This window comes from Emydura macquarii, unplaced genomic scaffold (assembly GCF_026122565.2).
Source record: "Emydura macquarii macquarii isolate MOO-44397 ecotype Brisbane River unplaced genomic scaffold, CSIRO-AGI_Emac_v2 contig_1390, whole genome shotgun sequence".
Classification (NCBI taxonomy): Eukaryota; Metazoa; Chordata; order Testudines; family Chelidae; genus Emydura; species Emydura macquarii.
In genome coordinates, this window is record NW_027131527.1 from 6,893,761 (window position 1) to 6,916,263 (window position 22,503).

Consider the following 22,503-nt stretch of genomic DNA (forward strand, 5'->3'; position numbering starts at 1 on the left):
TCTGTCCACCAAATATAACTACAGGCCCTTCTATCAAACAGGAACTCTGAAAGGGGACCATGCAGAGAAGACATGAATGAAACCAAATCCTGATTGCCATTAGTTCTCTTAACTATCATTACAGAGAGAAAGAGAAACTCAAAATTATAGTACAGTGGTTCTCAGACTCATGATTGTTGGTGATTAGCATTGCTGTCCTGTGGTGCTGGCTCTCTTCTTGGTTTCCATCTTGTAAATTTCATTACAAGATAGCTAGAATGCATGCAATACTTATTATTTTTCCATGTAAAAAATGATTGTAGTTGCTTCAAGGATGTCATACGATCATGGATGGGAGAGAAAGTGGTCTGTATGATTCAGAAAGGGAATGTCTACAAGACAACCTTTCTACAAGGCAGATATAGTCTAAGGTATGGCCTACATTATGAAAAAGTCTGAGAATCATTGCTCTAGTGGGTAGATTGCTACAGACTGGTGAAGATGATGATATTGGAATATCACAGAATCACACAGGACTGTGGACCTCAATAAGTACTTGTGCTTCAACAGAGTAAATGATGGAAGTGATAGTTGTCCTTCAGTTTCTCGAGGTGATGAGTGGAAGCATTTGAATATTGCACCAGTGTCGTGATTTGGGTAACATATGTACTGCCACACAGAATGTCTTCTAAGTAGTATAAAGAACATTTAATTTATTGATACAGCTTCAAAAATTTCCAACCATAACCTTAAAATATTGACAAATATAAGTTGATGTGCTAAGATTAACATATTATAAACACATAAGAACAGATCTTTAGCTAGTGTGAATTGGCAGAACTCCAGTGAAATCAGTGGAACTATCCCGATTTACTGCAAGTCCAGATCTGGTCCAGAATTTGGATGGATGATGAAAATGTTGTAATGCATGAAATACGATTAATGCCAGGTAGGGACAAATATCTCATTTTCATAATACTGCTAAGCCAGGTAAAACTGAATATGTGAACATTGTAAATAGGTCAGTTATTTAATGTAAAAAATTATTAAGTATGTCACAAACAATAGAGTCGATTGATTGATGGCATGTAACACACTGCCTAAAAGGACGGACCCAGTGCAGGGCAGTGATTGTAGAGTCATGGTGATTTACAAAACATCACACTGGCACTATTATATACAGTGATCCATGATATATTATGTACAGGGCGTATGGGCATGGTCTACAGGGGCTCGTTGTTACTATGGATGTGTTGGGAATGAAACTAGTTTAAGTAGTATTTTTATTAGGTCTTGACTATGTGAAATAGAGTAACAGCGGGTACCAGAGTTATGTATGAGGAGACTGTCTTTAACTTGTGACATTGGTCAAGTAACGTGTTTTAACACAGTCTTTTCCTCAGTCCTATATGTGTTTCATAAATGGAATAATCCAACAGGTGTGGGTAGCAGGGTTTTGCCTACTTTCAGTGAGGAAGTGATGCATGATACATTGGCAATGCATGCCAAGTGATGGTAGGTCTCACTAGGAAGGTGAGGGGATGGTATCATACAAAATGAGTGGGACAGAAGTTAAAAGGGCTGGGATACTTAATGGTTGGCATTCTGAAGACATGATTTTAGAAGGTATAATAATACTGCAAAATACACATTATTGAAGAGTTTTAACACAATTTATTTTATGCTTAAATAATCAGCTAGATCATTCAGTGTATGTCATTTTCATACATACGTAATTAGAGCTATTATCAATGAATGTTGTTTTCATATGAATATAATCAACAAATTAAAGTATTTCACCAAAACCCAAATAAAAATGCCCTTTAAAACACAGCAGCCTTAACAACCTAATATTACACTGCTAGAATGATTACAGATGATTGGCTTACTGAAAGATTCTACATCTTATAGCCAGTACACAATACAGTAATAATTTTACAGCGTGCTGCCAGTCTATTAGCTAATAATTTCTCTTCAGTTCATTTTAAAATATCCCAAACCTGTGCTTACAAGAGCACCAACCCAATTCTAAAGCTGCAAGCATTACCCCCAGTATAAAGCGAGAACAGATAGCACCCCCCTCCCCATAATGCAACTACTGTATATGGTATGTTTTAGGTCATTTCATTGAAAAATTGGCCACAGCAACAAATATTAGATGAAGGGCTTTGTGTTTACAGATAAAATCCTGTTTTTCATGTTGCAGTATAGTGTTTGCAAAACTGGAAAAGATTTAATCAAAATAAGGTGAAACACATGCATCAAAATATTAGTACTCTGAAGAAAAGTTTTCACAGAACTACAGAATTCCCCATTTTGGGAATCATTTAAATTTGCAGCAGATTTTAAAGATTTTTTTAAAATCAAGCTAGCATTTTTGCATATACAAACATTATAATTGCTAATATACAAGAATCTGTGAAGATACACCCAGAATATCCCTGCAGGTGTAGCTATTTGAGACACCCATTTTGTTTGATGCATTTGCAATATTCTGTTTGTGATCTAAGAGGCAGTGCCTTATCAACATTTATTCTATTTTCCATTAGAATTTATACAGTGTTATTTATTTACAGCAAAAACTATTGATGTTTAAAAAAGAAACAAATAGTGTTTTATACCCTGACAGTTTGGGTCCGAGAAAAATAAGGCGAACTGTTGTGGATTTAGTAATTTTAGTGTCTTTCCATGGTTTAAGCATTTCATCTTCTTATATCCCCTCTGACCACAGGAATTTATTTCTTTTGTGATGACATCAAATTGCTTGAAATAAAGCTGTTAACTGCATGGCAATCTTGTATATACACTGCATTGTTAATTGCACACTCTCCAATCCTGTGAATGAAAGTGAATTTCCATGCTCTGTAAATTGGCTCATGCTAAATTAAATTTTTATTTTATTTTTATTTTTCTTTGCATAAAAACCATGCGGTTAATGTGTGGAAGCAGCAAACACACGCACACTTGTATCAGTGAATGTTTAATTCCTGTTGATTTTTCTTCCATGAATGTCTGTCTAGAATACTGGCAGTAAAAGCGCACAATCCTATGAAAAGAAGATAGCACAAAATGATTTCAGAATACTTCTTCAGAATCATTTTCATACATTTCTCTTGCAATACAAAAAAAGTCAAATGAGTCTTATGGTATGCTGTAATAAAAAGTTAATTCACGCAGTTTCTAGATACTTAATGAAGTTAGTTGGTTTCCCAGTATGAAGGTAGAAGTTTGTTCTCCTGTGGTATTCTACACTCCTGATGAACTGGCTTACAAAAATGTTTGGAACACATTACATTTAATTACAAAAGAGAAGCTTTTCAAAAATGTCTGAGAAATATACACTAACAGAGATAGCAACATTTCCAGAACAACAGTGCAACTTCAATATCATCGATTTTTTGTGTGCGCCAGTCACCACATTATGGCCCAGATCCTGCACTCCTTCCACATTCAGAACTCCCACTGACTAGGAGAACAAGGTAGGCAGAATCAGACTTTATGAGGCTACAAACAATACAAGTGTGATTAGGCTAGAAATTCAATGGACCTATCGCCACGTGGCTTAATTTGGTGGATAAGAATAGTATGAATATGAAAGAAATATAACTCATGCTCTCTCGCCTGTTTGAAAATGGTCATACAGTCCTGCATATAGTGATAGCCACTATCATCTACCCAAGAAGTTTGCTACCTCTGTCATACAACAGCAATGGAAGTGTGTCACAGTTGATGACAGTGCTGTAATCCCATATTAATGACAGAACACTGCAATAAAAACATGCTAACACATTATGAACTGAAACCATTCTTCCTAGCATCTTAATGTAGCTTGTTTGTCTTTCTAAGCTCTATTTAAACACTGCCTGTGCGATTCAGAGATTAACATGTACATGCCTGTTTATTAAATTGGGTCACAGGTCCATTCACATTCCAAAGGAGAGCACTCTCTTTGTCCTTTTATGGTAAAACAATGTGTCCTTACCCATGCATGTTGTTTACATAAATCTATCCCTGGCTCTTAAAGCCCAAGGTCTACAGATTGTTGGTGCAAACACTTTTGAATGAAAGTCACAATTTTAATTTCACAGAATTTCACATGAAAATTTTCAGCATTTAATGTCTATGCACAATTCAAATTTTGCTTTATTTTCAATGTTGAAAAAGCCATTTTTGCATCAAAAACTTGCAAATAATACACATTTTAACATATTTTCAATGTGAAATCCATCTTTGCTCAAAAGCAGCCTCTTCCTTCATCTGTTTTTGCTCAAAACCAGACCCAATTTCCCTGGTAACATACCATCTGTGAAAATGAGCCTATTTTTGAGTTCATAATAAAATACTTAAATGTTTGAATTTTCAATAGTCTTTACCTCTTATTCTGCTTAATCTGTGCACTTCTAGTTGCAAGCTTTTCATTATGAAACATCAACACACAGCACAAGATCACATCCATAATTCACCTCTCTGCAGAAAACCATTTTCATTTCTTTCTGAATTTGTGGCCAGATTCTAGCTAGGAATGGAAATCATGTGGGAAAGCTATAAGAGTTCACAGCAAATGTGAGTGGATTTGTTTTCTGCAGAGCTCACTAAGAAGGTCAGAATGACTATATTTGATGGATTAGGCAAAAGTTGCTTTATAGGGTAATACTCCCACTTGTTTCAGCAGGGGCAACGGCATGGTTTTTAGGTGCATAAGGAAAATTGCCATGCAGACCTATTCTGCCTGTTGAGTGCTTAAATACTACAGGGATGACAAATATAGAAAAATCTTAGATTCTAGATAGATATACAGGAGCAGACCTTTTAGCTGAGGCACATTTTCCTATAATCAAGTTCTTCTCTTTGGCTTGCTTTCTACAGAGTGGTAAGTTAGCCAAAACTCCACAAGTGAGAAAAGGTTTCATTAAGAACATTCATTGTCATTCTACCTAAATATTGCATGACTATATTCTGCAGACATGCTGGGAAGTGATATTAGTTCTGTTACTACACTTCGGATGTTTCCAAATGAACATGTCAATTCAGAAACGGCAGTAGGCAGGCCAGGGGGACTGACAGCTGTTTATTAGGTTGCCAAGAGAAAGTGAAGAGTTAGGTTTGAGATGCTTGTTCTTCAGGGGCTCGATCCTATAAAGTCCTGAGTGCTCTGGTCCTGATCAAGCACTTAAGTACATGATGAACTTTAAGTATGTGTATAGTCCTGTTAAAATCAATGGAACTATTCGCATTCTTAAAAATTCAGCACATGCCTCTCTCAACCTTAAGCCAGATCGCACAGGATGAAGCCCCAAATAGTGAGCCTCAGGTTGGGTACATTATAATCATTGCAGGGAACCACTGGCCATCTGGAGATGATTTCACTCCTCTTCTAACTTATCTTCAGAATGACACGGTGATTAGTTTTACAGATGCTATTGATTCTATTCTGTATCCCTACAGTCAATCCCATAACAGGCTGTGTAGGGAAAGAGACTGCTTGTGGGACCTAGGCTCAAGGATTAAAAATACCCTAAACAAAGCTAAGGAAAATTCAGGGCTAAAAACACCTTAGGACTGTATATGCATAAAATGGAAGGCACGATTGAATAAGGCTCTGACTAACATCAGGCATTTGATGCAAAACAAAGCACATAATGTCCTTTTCTGCATTTATCTGCATGCTACATTTCTGGACAAAATAAACCTGCTGGCTTCATAATGAGCAAAGTAATAAAGAAGAATTGCAATAATGGCAATCTAAATTTGGCATAGGTTTTATTTCAGCAGATTCCACAAATCGTCAGCTGCTGTTTTGTTATAATTGTAAAGGTCAGATCAATACAATTAATAGGAAACATTTGGTAAGGATTATTTGTTGATATATATTTAGACTTTTTACTGAATTTTACAAGGACATTGGCTTTTATAACACCGCTCAGATCACGTGTCTGGTTGTGAAAGAAGTGCTTCATTCAAGATATACTGTTTCCATTTACTTGTATGCAAGCCATTTACTTCTTACGTTTAAATTTGATTTCATTAACAGAAATGTTGTTGATTGCGAACTGTGTGTTTCCTGAAACTCTACTCCTACAAATGGTTTTGAAAAACACCACACATTTTTTGCTATTTGCAGTATGGGGGCCTGATATTGGACTTCCCATCTTAAAACAGACAGGAGGTAGAGGTAGAGTTAATTGGGGTAGAAGGGATAGGAGAAGAATTAATTGTTTGTACAATGTGCTAACTGGTGCACTAGTACTGTATTTGCTTTAGGCATAAACAATCGAATGATATTTATCAAACTGACCGTTCAGTGTTTTGCTGTTATGAATAACTCTTCTTCTCCACATGTCTGACTTCTCTCTTTGTCTTAAGCTTATAACCTTCTCCCTGCTTTAAAGAAAAGGTTCACATATTAACACTTATGCAGAAAATGTTAGGAATTATAGAACTGCTTCCAAACAGGTTCCATGTAGCTATAATAAGATAAGTAAAAAGCAGTTAAATCACATCAACACTTCATTTCAAAGCTATACACAATTCACAGAGTTAACCACACTGCTGAGCTGCCAAAAAAAAAAAAAAGGCTTGAAGTATCATCTAAAAGTAGAAAACACAGGTTTAAATTTTCAAAAGTAGACACTAATTTTGGATGCCTTAGTTGTTGGTATCAACCTTAAAATACCTATGGCTGAGCTCCCCATTAACTTCAGTTAGATCTGTGGGTGCTCAGCATCTCTGGAAAAATCAGACCCAGAGGCATCCTAGCTAGGCACCCAAAATTAGTGGCCGCTTTTGAAAACACAGACCATAGTTATTATGATATCTCATAACAACTGCGCTTTCAAGTAAGTAGGTTAGTAGTGGGGAAAAAAGGAAGAAAAATAGCCAACAAAAAACTCCACCAAAGCAGAGCAGCAGAAATAAAGCCAAGGAAACTGACAAGCAGTGCATGTGTCATAGATAAGGCTATGATTTTGGCATGGGTCTTCTGATTAAAAGCCACAGACAGGATGTGGGCAATAAACAATACATCACGGAAATGTACACACAGCAATGCAGTTTTCACTACATCGGTACAGAAGCTTTTAAATTGCCTATTAAACTCGGACTCCAGCCTGAGCCCTCACATGCAGGGCTGAAGCTGAAGCCTGAGCCCCGCCTAGGGTGACCAGATGTCCTGATATTATTGGGACCATTCCCAATATGAGGGGCTTTGTATTATATACGCAACTATACCCCTTCCTTCCTTTCCTCTTCCCCCGGAAAAAAAAAGTGTCCCAATTTTCCACACTTGCTATCTGGTCACCCTAGCCCTGCCGCCTGGGGCGGAAGCATTCACGGACATCTCTTAAAATCACTGAATCCGTGACAGAGTCTTGCCTTTTAAAACAGAAGACTTTTAGCCAATGCCACATATATTTCCAGAATGCTTTGTATTTAAACTAAAGTGTAGAACCAGGAAGAGGATTCTTTGCCCCTATGCTAAGCTTTACTGTGGAAATCTACCAATATTTACCCTGTTCCAACTTTGTTCTTTGTATGGGCAGAATCTGTCAGAAATATGATGTATGTTCTGTTAAGGAATGCTATATATGAATTCTGTGTTGGGTACCATTAGGAAAAAAGGTTCATGACTCTATGGTCACCCAGACACCCAGAATATTATTGTGCGTTGGGTACAATATGATAGGGAGGATTGAGACTGATGTCTTTGTGTCCTGAAAAAAAGGTATGAAACTAGACAAGAAAAGAGGAGTAAAGGTGTGAATCTTCTACTTGCAGTAAACAAGGGGACTATAAATATGTCAAATTAAGTTCATACTTTGGGACAGACACAGATAAAAAACCGAAGCGGTGACCACTGCAAGCCTGTTTCCCCAAGTTCGTAAAGTATGAACCTCTCTGTTTGTGTCGATATATCTAGGTTTAATAAACTGACTGAGACTATGTCTACACTTCCTGCCGAATTTGTCGACTTCCTAATTCCTACTTACTGCGGTGTCTTCAGTTCACTCGCCGACGGAAATGCACTCCCGTCGATGCAGCGTTACTCCACATGGCAGAGGTGGATTAACAGCGTCGATTTCCGGGTTGATTGAGCGGGTCTCCACTTCCGCTCAATTGATCCGGATAAATTGATCTGATGGTGGCAAATTTGCCACTGTCAGTCTAGACATCGCCTGAGCCAAGTTATCTGACATCTTGTTAACTGATAATGAAATCAAAGCCCTAACAAGACCTAGAGCTAAAACTGTTCTACATTAATTAAAAATAACCCAATATTCATCTAAAAATAAATACCCGGATAACAATGGCCTAATTCACACTGGAGTAAGGTGTTTGTTATGTAGGGCATCAGTGGAATTCACAGCTATACAATTATAAATATTTGTGATTTCTAAGCAACCCATTTTTAGTTCACAGTACTTCCAAATCCATTTTTTCCTTGCCAAACAGTAAAGTCTTACTGATAAGACTAAAAGACTGAAGAGTTTTATCTGGGAAGGAGGGCATGGGTATTTATATGTCTCAACTCTGTACTATTTTCATTTGCGTGTTTTTTACCACCAAAAGAAAGACAATAGCATGATTCTTATGCCTTCTGAGCCAAATCCTAAATTCTGATTGTTTTTACTCAGACAAAAACTTCATTAACTTCAATGAATTTTTTCTGAGTAAAGACTCAGTTCAAGTAGAGGACTCAGTAGCATCTTTAAGTAACAGTCCTACATTAGGACTGCATTAAAGACAGCCACACTGTCCTGTGCTATTTCTTTTCAGAAATGCAATATTCTGCCTTCAGTGCATCCATCTAGCTCTAATGACCAGGAGATGGGGAGAACAGCTTTGCCTCCTCCGCATTTCTTCTAGCCACTTTGGGATGATTTGCATTCCACAAGATACACAGAGAGAGCAGTTCTTGTGCTCCAGAGAGCACAAGAAGTGCAGTTGGAATTGGCTCCTGCATGGGACTGCAGGGGCAGACAGAAGTTACCTGCACCCCTATAATCCTTCTGTTCTACAGAGAGGCTGGGCACAAGCTGGCCCTGAGTAAGGACTTTGGGATTTGGCCTGATGTTCTCATCTCCACACTGCCAAAATCCAAACATGTTCAAGTCAGGCTGAATCCTGAAACCACTTAGTCACATGAGTTGTGCATGGAAGGATTAGTCAGGTGAGTAAGGTGTTGCAGGATCAGCACTCCCTGTTCACTGCAGATTGATCTTTTTTGTGTTTGTGAAGAAATGATACAAAACATAATCAGATCCAGAGTAAACATGCTAGAAGACAATCAAAATACACATATGAAACTAATTATTTTTGGAAGAGAGGTCAGGCCCAGTCCTACATTTAAAACCACGGACTGTTTTATACAAATAAACCCGGATACTTTTTGTGTGAAAAGGATTTTTGCTGCTAGCAGAATGAAAACAGACCTTTCTGAAAATGAACCCTATCAGTAAATATTACAATGGTAAAACCTTGCCCTTTCTTCATCCAGCTGCACAGCCTATCAACAATGCAAACACTTCACTTTGCCAAGGCTTGATGTTAAATTGCAAACCTTCAGCCATTTAGTAGCACTTTCTAGATAGTCAGCACAACCTTACTCTACTGTTATTTCCCGGTAGCCCCACCTCCATTACCATTTCACCAACTTTTCTCTCATGTGGGATAACAACACGTCTTACTACTTTCCGGGTGACCTGTAGGAAGCAACACATGAAAAGTATCGGTTTTCTTTCCTGATTCTAAAAGGAGAAAGTATGGTAAAAGTAGTTACTAAAATACAAAAACTCAGAACAGTGAAACTGCAATTCATGATTACTTTTCTTGTGATGATGTTTCCTTCTTCATCGGTAAACTGTTCTTCTGTTACTGATTCACCAGGAATGTTTTTTGCTTCCTCACCCTAAAGAATGTGTTATAAGATTAGCAATAGAACCTATATTTTTGCAATGCCCACACATTTATTTCCACACCACTCCAAGCAACAAACACATGCTACGTTGGATTTTAAGTAACAACATGTTCAAATGGATTTATCTCACATGGATAATGTGAAAGGCTTTCTGTATAAATGTGCTAATAGCTGTATTTTAATACACAAAAGGTGTCCTTAAGCCATTTACTGAGTTTGTCATGTTTCTTTTAAGCACTAATCATGCATCAAACTCCTTTTTCTGTAATGTTAGAATGCTGTTGTCTAATTCATGTTTAGTGGAAGCAGGATCTTTGGCTATAAGCAGTAAATATGCCCAATGGCCTGTAATCGGATACTAGTTGGGGTGGGTTCTGAGTTACTACTGAGAATTCTTTCCCGATGTCTAGCTGGTGAGTCTTGCCACATGCTCAGGGTTTAACTGATCACCATATTTGGGGTCAGGAAGGAATTTTCCCCCAGGACAAATTGGCAGAGACCCTGAGGATTTTTCGCCTTCGTCTGCAGCATGGGGCCCGGGTCACTTGCTGGTGGATTATCTGTATCTTGAAGACTTTAAACCAAGATTTTGAGGACTTCAATAATTCAGTCATAGGTTAGGGGTCTATTACAGGAGTGGGTGGGTGAGGTTCTGTGGCCTGTCTTGTGCAGGAGGTCATACTGGATGATCATAATGGTCCCTTCTGACCTTGAAGTCTATGAGTCTATGGATGCCTTAGTCCTGTTAAAAGTCCTTCTCTCCCTCCCTGGTATTTATCCTTTTGATGTATTTATAGAGAGCAATCATATCTCTCCTCAGCCTTCTTTTGGTTAGGCTAAACAAGCCAAGCTCTTTGAGTCTCCTCTCATAAGGCAGGTTTTCCATTCTGCAGATCATCCTAGTAGCCCTTCTCTGCACCTGTTCCAGTTTGAATTCATCTTTCTTAAACATGGGGCACCCGAACTGCACACAGTATTCCTGATGAGGTCTGACCAAAGCCTTGTATAATGGTACTAACACTTCCCTGTCTCTACTGGAAATACCTCGTCTGATGCATCCTAGGACTGCATTAGCTTTCTTCACGACCACGTCACATTGGCGGCTCATAATCATCCTGTGATCAAACAATATGTCCTGGTCCTCCTCTTCTTCTGTCACTTCCAACTGATAAGTCCCCAGCTTATAGCAAAAGTTCTTGTTATTAGTCCTTAAGTGCATGACCTTGCACTTTCCACTATTACATTTCATCCACATAGAAAATTTGGCCTTTCAGGATAAAATTTTCAAAAGTGCCTAAGTACCCGCACTTCATGTTCCTGAAATACCACAAGTGTGTATAAATAAGCATTTTACTTGTGCAAAATTGGTAACTGAGTATGAAAACCAGTACTCATTTGCACAGTGTATCTATTTATTTACATTTATAACATGCAGCCACTCCTAACTCCTAGTTCAGGATGAACAATTACTAAAAATAAACAACCCCTGCCTGAAAATAGAGATTGCACTAAAATTAGTATCATCATTCTCCCATAAGGCAGCCCCATGGGACTAATAACCTTTTCCTTCCTCTCACACATACTCCTCAGAAGGCTAGGGGAAAAACATAAGCCTTGAATAACGCTCTGAAGGCCAGCAAACGTGGCTCTGTCAGCCCAAGGGGCAAAAGTGTCTTCCAAAGCAAAGGCTACTCGCCTTGTCACACTAGCCCATTGGTTCTCAAACTGGGGGTCAATGTGCAGGCGTGGGGCCATGAGCCTCCCTGCTTCCTCTGGGCAGAGGAATATGGAGGGGAGGGAGGTGAGCGGTGATACACAGATACTGCTCACCCATACCCCAGCATTCTTCCATGCCCCCCTAGGGTCCTGTGGGGGAGAGGGGGAAGGAGCAATGCCAGGGCTCCTTGCATCCAGGTCACTTTCCCCACCTGGGCTGTGCTGTAAGGTGAGCATCAGGAGCTGCTGCTCTCTGCCCTCCCCTTACACAGCTCAGGTGGGGAAAGTGATCTGGATGCAAGGAGCCCTGACATTGTTCCTTGCTCCCATCCCCCTCACAGGAGAAGCAGCACTGGAGCGAGCAGCAATACCAGCCAGTCCATGCATGCAGGTCAGTTTCCCCAGGTAGGCGCAGGAGGGGAGTGCAGGGGTTATGGGCGAAGGGGGAACCCACGAGGGCCAGGTGTGAAGGGGGAGAGGAGAGCTCGGGGGAGACCTGGGGGACTTGGGGCAAAGGGGGTGCCCATGGGGGCTAGGAAGTCACACTCAGAGGCTTGCCATGTGAAAAGGTCACCAATACTAAAAGTTTGAGAACCACTGGTAGCCCTTTCTCACTGATTAAAACTGATGGGCTCTTAACTCTAGCATCTCAGCTGATCTCAACTGCTACAGCATCTTCACATAAAATAAAAGGCCATCTCTAAGGTGGGCAGGACTCAAACCACTTAGGGCTTTACCGGGCCAAACCAACAACTTGAATTGCATGTGGACATGAACTGGAAATTAGTGCAGGTTTCAGAACCTAGGTATAATATACTCCCTACATGAAGCTTGGCTAAGTAAACGAAGTAGCCACATTCTGCACTAGCAGAAGTTTCCACATGGTCCGCTGGTGTAGCTCCATGCAGAGCACTCTACAGTAATCCAGTCTCAATGGTGAGGATGTAATGAGAAAGAAGTAATCAAAAATCTGGTTTAAACACACATTACAAGCTGCACATTGAGCGTGAGAAATGACAAAATGGGCCCACAGGGCAAGTACCCACTTTGCTGGTTCTTTCATTTGCTTTGGTTATCTTTCTTCCCCTGCCCTTCTCATGGGCAAGATGGCAGAAGTGACTTTTTAAGCAGGATCTGAACATAGCAAGGAACTGCCACCAGCTGTGTCGATGGTCAGGGGGCTGGGAGGTGGCAAAGGTTTTGCAAACACTTTGTGAACTGAAACTTGTTTCCCAGCCACCATGTGAAATATACGGACAACATTACCCTTAAGTTTCAATATTTGAATCAGAGCTGAAGCTGGTTGGCAACTGGTGGTATGATCTAATATACTGGGCACCTCTGCAACTGTCATTTAGAGCAATATGTTTTGTTTTTAAAAACGTGTCCTGCACTCCAAAGTAAAGTAATTAAAATCCATAACAATAAGCAATATGGTACAGTGACAGGGAAGTAGAGACTTAGAAGAACTAAGATGTATTCCTGACTATAGTAGTCACTTGCTATATGACCTTGGGCAAGTCACATCACTTCTCTGACCCTCTGTTTCCTCCCCTTCCCCCATCCTTTGTCTGCTTTATTTAGACTGTATGCAGTGTTGTTGTAGCTGTGTCGGTCCCAGGATATTAGCGACACAGAGGATGAGGTCATACCTTTTATTGGACCAACTTCTGTTGGTGAGAGAGACAAGCTGTTGAGCTAACACAGAGTTCTCACCTGAAGAAGAAAGCTTGTCTCTCTCACTAACACAACTTGGCCCAATAAAAGATATTACCTCACCCACCTTGTCTCTCTGTTTAGACAGTAAGCACTTTGCTGCTGGGGGCTGTCTCCTTACTGTGTGTGTTTACAGTGCTGAGTTCAATGGGGTCCTGATCTCAACGGGGGCCTCTAGGCAGTACGGGAACACAAATAACGAATAACACCATCATGACCACCACCATAAAAAAGTGTGGCTCATAGGAAAGGTAACCAACACATGATGCCATGTGCATGCCCAGCTGCTCTCAGTTTGCTTTTATACGTGTTTCCTTTCTTACTGCATGAACAGGTGGGGATTTTGTCTGTATGTTTGTTTGAATTTTACTACATAAATTAGTGAGCACTACTGTGACCAACTTTGAAACATACATATCAGTAAACTGGAAGACGTTTGCTAAAGGATGATTCAGCTTCAAAGATATCTTGGGCTTTTAATTACTTACATTCTCCCTTAAGCATAGTTTAATGATACATGCAGTGAATACTGAGCAAGTCAGTATTAATGAAATCTAGCTCACAGATTTTACTTGCTTGTGGGCAGTTAAAACAAATTACAGTGGGGGTCACAGTACATAGAGAGACAGATGCGACTGCGCTGATATTTCTAACCCTGTGTAGTTATTAAAAAGGACATTTACTAGAAAAACTTGACCTCTGGCAGTTTTATTTGCTGTTGTCATAAGCACAAAGCAGCTTTGGGTTAGAACTGCACATTAGATGATGCCACCACAACCACTGCTTTTTGCCTTGAAAATACAGAACTGGTGCATTCACGGCAGAAGTGAAGAGTAGATTCCTCCTGCTGCAACATGTTTGCATAAGCTTCATTTTACCCAGGACCAGTTTAAATCACTGTTACAAAAGGCAGCAAGCAAAACTTAATATAGTACATTCATGGTTAATAGAAGCTCAGTTATATCCTAGGGATTGTACTGAACAAAGGTGCAGCCCACATGCCCCAACCCCAGAGTACAATGAAGGGAATGCTGACTGGCTTTGCAAACCAGATCTTTGTTACCATGCTAGCTGGAGTGCAGTCCCTCCAAACCAGCTGGCATCCTCTTTGCCTCTCTCCAGGGTAGAAGACCCAGTGAGGAGCTTTTTTTTTTTTTTTTTAAATCTTCCAACAAGCCCTATTGATTTTCTGAACTTTTATTTACACATTGTGTGTGCACTCAGGGACTCCAGCTAAACGGGGTTATACAGCCAATGCTGCAGTAATGTGCCCACGTTTACGCTTGGTTCTGGAAAGCTCTGGTTTTCTTTTGTTGTTAGAAGGATAATGGTCCATTTTGTTCCTATTTTCTCTGTTATTTTTAATGGCAGGGAAGGAGGTGTAGCTGAATCTCTGTGACCCACAAGAGTAAAACAGAGGATGAAAGCAGAAAGAAATAGGTCAAGTAAAAAGACCCTTCAAATATTACATTTTGCAAAAGGCTGGGGCAGATGACTCCTTAGGGCAGCAGCTCTAAGATGCTCTGAGCCCTGTTCTTCCGCTACCCAAACCCATCATCAACGCCTAATCCCCCGAGTCTCAAGATTCACTTCTTGTAGTTCATATGCAGCAGCTGTATTTTGTGGTCTCAAGTCTATGTGGCTGTATTGCAAGAAACAAATATCTCATTAAGGTCATTTTCATTGGTGCGTTCTGCCTACTTGGGGAGGCCTTTTTAATCAGATTGAGAGTCTGTCGGCTGTGCTAACTCTTATACCTGCTCACAGATGTACTGCTAAAGTCATAGGAAGAAACCTGGCAAAACCAGAGTGCAGAGCCGAAAAAAAGAAATGCCTCTGGCAGCAGAAAGTGATTTGATATTGAGAACTTGGTGATGCAGAAAAAGCTCTATGTACATACAATGTGGTTATAATGATAATAAGCAGTTTGCCTTAATTGTTATGCTTTTACTTTATGTTCTGACTTGTTAAAATAAGTCAGCAAGTTCAATAGTTTACAAAACACTGACATCGTCACATCATGGATGAGATTGGGGTGGGAGCATTTACAGCACATAATTACTGTCTTCCTCACATTGGGTGAAAGTCACTCCAGTAGAAAGGGCCTACTCACGGCTGAATGTGCAATATAAGTCCTTGATGCCTGGTTGACGTGGAGCACAAGGCCTTGTGTACTGGGGTGAAATTCATCCGTAATTCTTTTCACTGTAGGTTGGTTATATTTTCACTTTCCATAAATAAGTCTCCCCTCAGTAGTAAGATCACAAGAGTTGTTGCCTTTAGCTTTGTAATAAACTGCTGCTCAGTTCCTTCTGCTCTGCTACATTATTGAAGACTGAGACAAACACGCTTAGAACCAACCACTCTTTTTCTCACTTCATTATCAAAAAGGATGGAAGAAAAAAAGCCCTGGTTTCTGAATATTTTTGGAAGAAAACACAGAACATCCACAACAGAGTCAAACAGTAAAGGGAATAAAACCTGAATAAAATGATGTAAAATTTGAACATCTGGTACAGAAATTGGTTTTTTCCCCATTACAAAATGGTTGTGAAGTGAAATGAAGCTCTTTCACACAACTTTCTGCATGAAACTGATTAAATAATTTTGTCTGTCAAGAATTATACCCCTGAAATGTTTAACAAACTGTTCAAAAGCATAAAAATGACAGTTACCAATTACTGTAATTATTGAATTCATTGGGGTTTGGCTCAGGCCGAAAATGTGCATCTTATCTCTGGAGCTCCTGTTTTCTTCTTTTGTGCTAACTGCTCATACTCCTGCATCTCCTTAAACACACACACCTTTTGCGAGGCCTAACCACCAAATGACAAACACGGAAAGGGACAGGGAAAAAAATTCTACTTTTTGAGATTAGACCATGATCTGGTGATATGGGGAGATGGATGTAATGCACATTTTGTCTAAATTTATGGCCCAATCCTGTAAAGTGCTACATACCAATGGGAGTTGAGTTTGAGAATACTCAGCACTTCGTAAGATTGTGCCCTTCAATCATACTATCCTTGGGACAGGGAAATGACTTTCTCCATGTTTTGAACAGAGCAGAGCACAGTGACCGTACTTGGCAAATAAAAAGTAATAGTGATAACAACAACATATAAAGGAACAAAAGACAGAAATAAAGAAAAGACAAAGAAAGTCAATAAATAATTTAGTCCTAACATTACCTGTGGAATCATCCAGTGAATTCTTTTTCCACAAGATTCAATCTATCCTTAGTCCAGGGGTGACCAAATTTCATCCCTGTGGGCCACACAGGAACCTCTATTGCTTTTAATGCAGTGATGAGACAGTAATCAATCTGAACTAAAGTAAAAATGTTTCTGGTTTCTGCACAGCAGCTATTCCATAGTGGAGCAGTCAAGCACCTGCTTTCATTTGCTATTATTTACATGGGCAAATAGGACTGAATCAAAATATGGACCCAACACTAAGAGCCAAATCCTGAAATCCTTACCTAGTTCTGACTCAGGCAAAACTTTTAATGACTTCTACGGAATAAAAAGTGAACAAGAACATCAGGGTATCCTTATTCGAAGACAATGCAGTGCTCTCTTCAAACAATAATATAGGCTAAATAGTACAATGAGTCAGGCAAGTAATGGCAGGCACAATGGGCCACTCTGAGGCAGCATGACTTTGTCTGGAAAAAAGAGAACATTGGCCTCTGGGGGACAGTTCAATTCTAGAGCTTGAATTTTTGGCATTTAAATATTGTCCCAGTCTTCTATTTCTAGCTATGGCCTCTAAACAACTAGCCAGTGAAAAGTATTAAACCGAACAAAAAGGAAGGGAGGGATTCTTTCCTGTGATATATTCTTTCCAGCTACTGCAGCAGTGTAAAAGAGCTGTTAGAGACCAGGATCTGTCCATGGGAGAATCTTTGTGCAATGCAGCTTACACTTCCCTACAACAAATGAATGTGAAATCAGGGACACCTTTTTACTCCTCTTTGGCTGTGTCTTATACTTCAGATTACCATTACTGCTGTACCGCCAAGATGTACTGAACAATTTAGAGATTTTGAAAGAAGGCAACAGACTTCTGCCATAAAGATGACACTCCCACTGGGTTCTATCCAGCCAGAACCTGTGCAAGCCTCTCTTGGATTTTAAAGATGGGAACATGACAGATAATTTAAAGAGGTATATAATGTATGTTATTAAAAATGCCATTCTGAACTTTCCTCAAGGGCATGCATCTTGAAAAGACTGATACCCACGGAAAGCAGTTTGTTTGCATATCATACAGAGCAGGCAGAACTGACCAGAATTATGAAGACACATGCATTCCCTTTTTCCATACACATACAAATATTAATAATCTAAAAGGCATATTTGAAGTGCCTTGAATACTGGAATTTATGCTACTGAAATAAACATTGTATCACAGGAAAGTTCCATCACTATAGAATAAGGGCTATATAAGCATGGCAGCAGCTCTCTGTTTCTGTCCTCATCACTATTTTTCAATAGAAACTTATAAGAAAACCCTATAAGTAGCTGAGTATTAAAATTCATGCTTTAGATACAAAATTATTTGGTTATGTCTACATTACAAGCTAGGGGTGTGATTCCCCTACTTGCGTACACATACCAGTGCCAGCTCTCATCAAGCTAGCGCAAGTATAAATAGCAGTGTAGCCGCACTAGCAGCATCAGAGGCATGGTTTAGCCGTGCTGAGTACATATCTGTATTGGTATGCCAGCATGGGAATCACAGCCCTAGCTACAGTGTAGACATAACTTTTGACTATGTATATGCCCTAGGGCAGTGATTTTCAACTTTTTTTTCATTTGTGGACCCCTAAAAAGTTTCAGAGAGAGATGCGGAGCCTTTTGGAAATCTTAGACAGTCTGTGGACCCCCAAGGGTACACGGATCACAGGTTGAAAACCACTGCTCTAGGATAAGTAACTGCAAACTATTTGAGTGTGTAAGAAAACATATAGGACAAATGTATTTATTTATATGATGTCACATTAATAAATAAATAATTAATTAAATTATTATTATTATGGTATCTGTGAATGCATTCCATCAACACGTTGTAAAAATATCAGACAAGGGTTAATCCAAAACCCACTGAAGATAATGGAAAGATTCTCACTGACTTCAATAGGCTTTGGATCAGGCTCAAACATCTTTAGAGGAAGATATTCAAATGCATGTAAGGAATTTAGGAGCACAAGTCTTATTGAAAGTCAATGGGTCTTATGTTTCTAAGTCCTACTGAATATGTTCTACTTGTGATTTAGGCAATTGAAAGAAAGATAAACCAAAATACTTTATATATCACATGCAGGTACATTCTGTTCCATACCAGACATGCTTGGAAAGTGGTTATCAACCTTGAAGAGTTTCATTATATCTAGCTATGTCCATATAGCATTATATCTCTTTATATATAGTGACTGTGTTAATGATGCCATGCAGAACACAATGGCATTAAGAGAGACAAAAATGCAATGCAGTGTGGCTGTTTCCCCCCAGAAGACAACCATAAGCCTGGAGATTAAGCAAGGAAAGACTACCTAACATTTTAGCTGTAAATACATACCAGTAATGGAAAGCACATTACAAGAGGGAGTCTAATATGACCAACACTGACAACATTAGCAAAGCAGTTCAAGACCAAATCCATGCCACTGGTACATCTAGAACTAAAATCACAGGATACCTTCAGAATCACACGCCGGCGATAAACTCTTGTAGTGATTCTCTGTTCCTCATCTGAGCTCGACTCACTCTGAATCTCATTGTCACTGTCACTAAATTCCTGACAAAGGCAGTTTTAGTATATTTTAACAGCAGATTTAAAAGACAAAACATTCTGAGCAGGAACACCCAGGAGAAAGAAAAGGTAATCATAGAAGTTAATTCATCCTGTATATACTATATATATGATGTCTGCAAGGAAAGGTGTCTGCAGGGAAAGGAGGACAGGGCACGAGAGAAAGAGACGAGACTGTACTGATCCATGAGTGTAACAAATGAGTTACCTCCTGAATGATTAAACAGTAAACACGAGTCAAGATCCATAGAGATAATAAATAGACATTTTTCATTTACAGAATTTTATTCTGCAAATGGTTTTCCCACCTAAAATTCATCAGATTTCAAATTGCATCAAATAATTCCAGGGCTAATTACAAAGAGTCTGTATTTATAAAAAAAAACCTAATAAAAGTAATTTAGTAAGATCAAATTGTGCCATTGTCTTGGTACAGTAAGGTTAGTATTCAAACCCCAACGTTCATTTGTGTACACAAAAATCAGCATGCGCACATGTGCCTGTTCTTTGAAGCTGCATACACTTCAGTGTGCACTTGCACAAGCCATAACAGATTTTTTAGTGTGCATACAGATGGCTGTGCCAGTAAAATGAGTGTATGTGATACAGGCACAATGGCAGGGGTAAAGACCAGTCTGAAAACTTGGCCATATATCAGCCAGATTTTTATTAATCTAGAAATATGGTAATTATCTCTACAATTATTCAATACAAGTCTAAAGTCAAGAGAGAAAAGTAACAACATTATGTATTAAGATTCTGATAACTAAAGATATTAAAATTCTCTTCCTTTTTGTCAATCTAGCTAGCCCAACATGTCAAACAAAGAGCATTTCTCAGAAATGATCTATAAAGCAAAGAAAGCAAGCCAGAGAGAGAGAAAAGGAATATTTAAGGGAAAGGAATACAGACAGGTGAAGCTCTCAAGACAATACAAACCTGTCCGTAATGTCCCAACCACACACTAGTGCTACCCAAATAAATAAAATTAATTTAATTATGAGAATAAAAATGATAGGAAGCAAAAATGGATACCCCAAATCCACAAAGATGTTGGAGAAAGAGTGTCATTAATTAAGGAGTTACAGTGTCTTCTTTCAGTTATGATGGAATTTTGCCACTACTGCATTTGGAGCAGCCATGATGCTATTACAGCACTCCAACAGGAATAATGTTTAACCGTTCTGTGCCTTTTTATGTAAGATAAAATTCATGTGAACCTGATTGCTTGTGAAAGGTGCAGCCACAGCATCTATTCTCAGAACATGGTACAGCTTGGGCAGCGATAGAAGAGAATTCCCCCACCACGCCAGTATGTCTGAAAACCACGTTCTGGAGGGTCCTCTGACAATCTTTACTATAAAGAGTTAATGAAACTGTAGTGATGGTTTCTGTGATGTGGAACCTGTTCACTAGGAACTGGACTGAGGCCACCAACTCATTTCACACAGGCAAGCAAACAGCCACCCAAAGGTAATGGTATGATTTACATCCAGGAATACTCTGGGCCAAAATTTGAAACAGTGTCTTAATGGTGAAAGACCATATCCCATTGCCAACTTCCTGGCTCCTTCTTAATGTACCTTTCCATCCTCAATGACAAATACCTTGTTTTGTGCAATAATTGTCTAAAATTGTACATTAATTTTTTCCTGAAGTCCATCTGTTTTCCCACTCAAACTATAATTTCCTTTTTCTTTATAGATCACTCCTGAAGAATACCTCCAAGAAATATTAGAGTTTAAATTCTCCTTGTCTTTTCAAGTGAGTATATGCAATAGCTCACCTGGAACCAGATTGCTCAAGAAACTAACTACTGATTACAAATCATTCAGATCAAAGAAATTAGAAGATAAACCAGAAGAACCCATGTCTTCACTGATGTACCATAATAGTACATTGCATGTTGATGAGTTCCAGAGGAGTAGCCGTGTTAGTCTTCGTCATACATCTGACGAAGTGGGTTTCTGCCCACGAAAGCTTATGCCCAAATAAATTTTGTTAGTCTTTAAGGTGCCACAAGACTCTCGTTGTTTTGCATAATGGTACAGTCACTCTAGCAAAACAGTTAGTCTTACAGGCTTTGAGAGAGACTCAAATCATGTAGCTTTGAGGTATCCAGCTTATTCAAAGGCTGTGTCAATAAGGTGACTTGTTATTTGGGGCAGGAAGAGAGAGAGAACTATCACCCTCTCTACTGGATGCTACCAGAGAAGTGCTAAAAGCAGTCTTAAAAATATGCACACATTTATTTTTCCCACATTCCAGGATGTAATCTTCAAAAGTAAGAAGAGTCTGAGAATGAAAAGGTGGCCAACTGCCTGTTTTCTGACACTTGGGTAACCATCTGGTGGAGACGCAAGTAGAATTAAGGTGTTTTACACTATTTTTGTTGTAAAATTTTAAAAAATAAGGAGAGGCATTTGACCCTAGTGCTCTAAGCATGAATCTGGGAGTCAAGACTCCTGAATTCTGGTGTCTGTTATGCCACTGATTCAATCTGTGGCCTTAGTTAAGTCACATATGCTGCCTGTCTCAGTATCCCATTTTTTAAATGAGGACAACACCACACTCAGAAGGTCTGATGCAAAGTCCATTGAAGTAAGTAGGAATCTCTCCATTGATTCAACTAGCTCAGGCCTTTACTTTCCAGGGTTGTTGAGAAAATTAATTAGTTAATACACGTAAGGAACTTCATGGCTTTAGGCATGTCACATACTAGGAAATAAGAATGAAATACAACAGTACAGTATGTAAATGCTAAGAATGATTTTGTTACAGGGTGTAAAGGGACAATGGTGAAACAATTAGGGAACACTTTAAAACGAACTAAATTTAAACTAATTTACTGTATCACGTCATGAAAAAATTTAGCACATATACTACAAATAAAAAAAAGTCACGTTACAAACAAATTTCAATATATTATATTAAATGGGTAACTTAATAGTTATAATTACTAATTTATTGCCCTCAGTAAAATAGAGTCTCTGTAGAAAAGACAAAGGGAGATACAAGGAACTCCAACACACCTCCCCTGAGATTTTTTTAGCCTATTTTATAGTTCATTAGCTCCTTGGTGGCCTTATTGTTTATCCAATGGCAGCCTTCCAGCTGTCAGGCTGCCTAGAACAGAATTCTCGTGCTGTAAACAATTATTTGAGCAAACTTAATTAGGCTGCAGGAAGGAAATCAGCTGTTGAGAGTTGCATTAAAATTCCATATTGGGCAGACAACTGGCTGGAAGGATGCTGTGGGTGGAACACCCACGTGCCTAGTTTGGGATATGCAAAACAGGCAATGTAAAACTGAAGAGGAGGCAGCAGACCACATATCACTGGAAGGAAGAGGATGTCATCTCC

At 39.2% G+C, this 22,503-nt stretch overlaps 1 protein-coding gene and 1 long non-coding RNA gene across 8 annotated transcripts in view; one reads left to right on the forward strand and one right to left on the reverse strand.

Annotated features, from left to right (window-relative positions):
• The window catches only part of LOC137156026 (uncharacterized), a 49,199-nt gene extending 28,050 nt beyond the window's left edge, over positions 1 to 21,149 (forward strand). The window contains exon 5 of the long non-coding RNA XR_010920641.1: positions 20,846 to 21,149. This is a non-coding gene — a long non-coding RNA (uncharacterized lncRNA). The remainder of the gene's footprint in view (positions 1 to 20,845) is intronic.
• ANK3 (ankyrin 3) overlaps positions 662 to 22,503 on the reverse strand; it is a 399,852-nt gene continuing 378,010 nt past the window's right edge. For all 7 annotated transcript variants that reach the window (XM_067552555.1, XM_067552551.1, XM_067552556.1 and 4 more), the window contains 5 exons: positions 19,028 to 19,126; positions 9,800 to 9,883; positions 9,618 to 9,677; positions 6,275 to 6,360; positions 662 to 3,025 (listed from right to left, as the gene is read on the reverse strand). In XM_067552555.1, the coding sequence (XP_067408656.1) occupies positions 6,292 to 6,360; positions 9,618 to 9,677; positions 9,800 to 9,883; positions 19,028 to 19,126 (312 nt within the window). In that variant the 3' untranslated portion in view covers positions 662 to 3,025; positions 6,275 to 6,291. The remainder of the gene's footprint in view (positions 3,026 to 6,274; positions 6,361 to 9,617; positions 9,678 to 9,799; positions 9,884 to 19,027; positions 19,127 to 22,503) is intronic.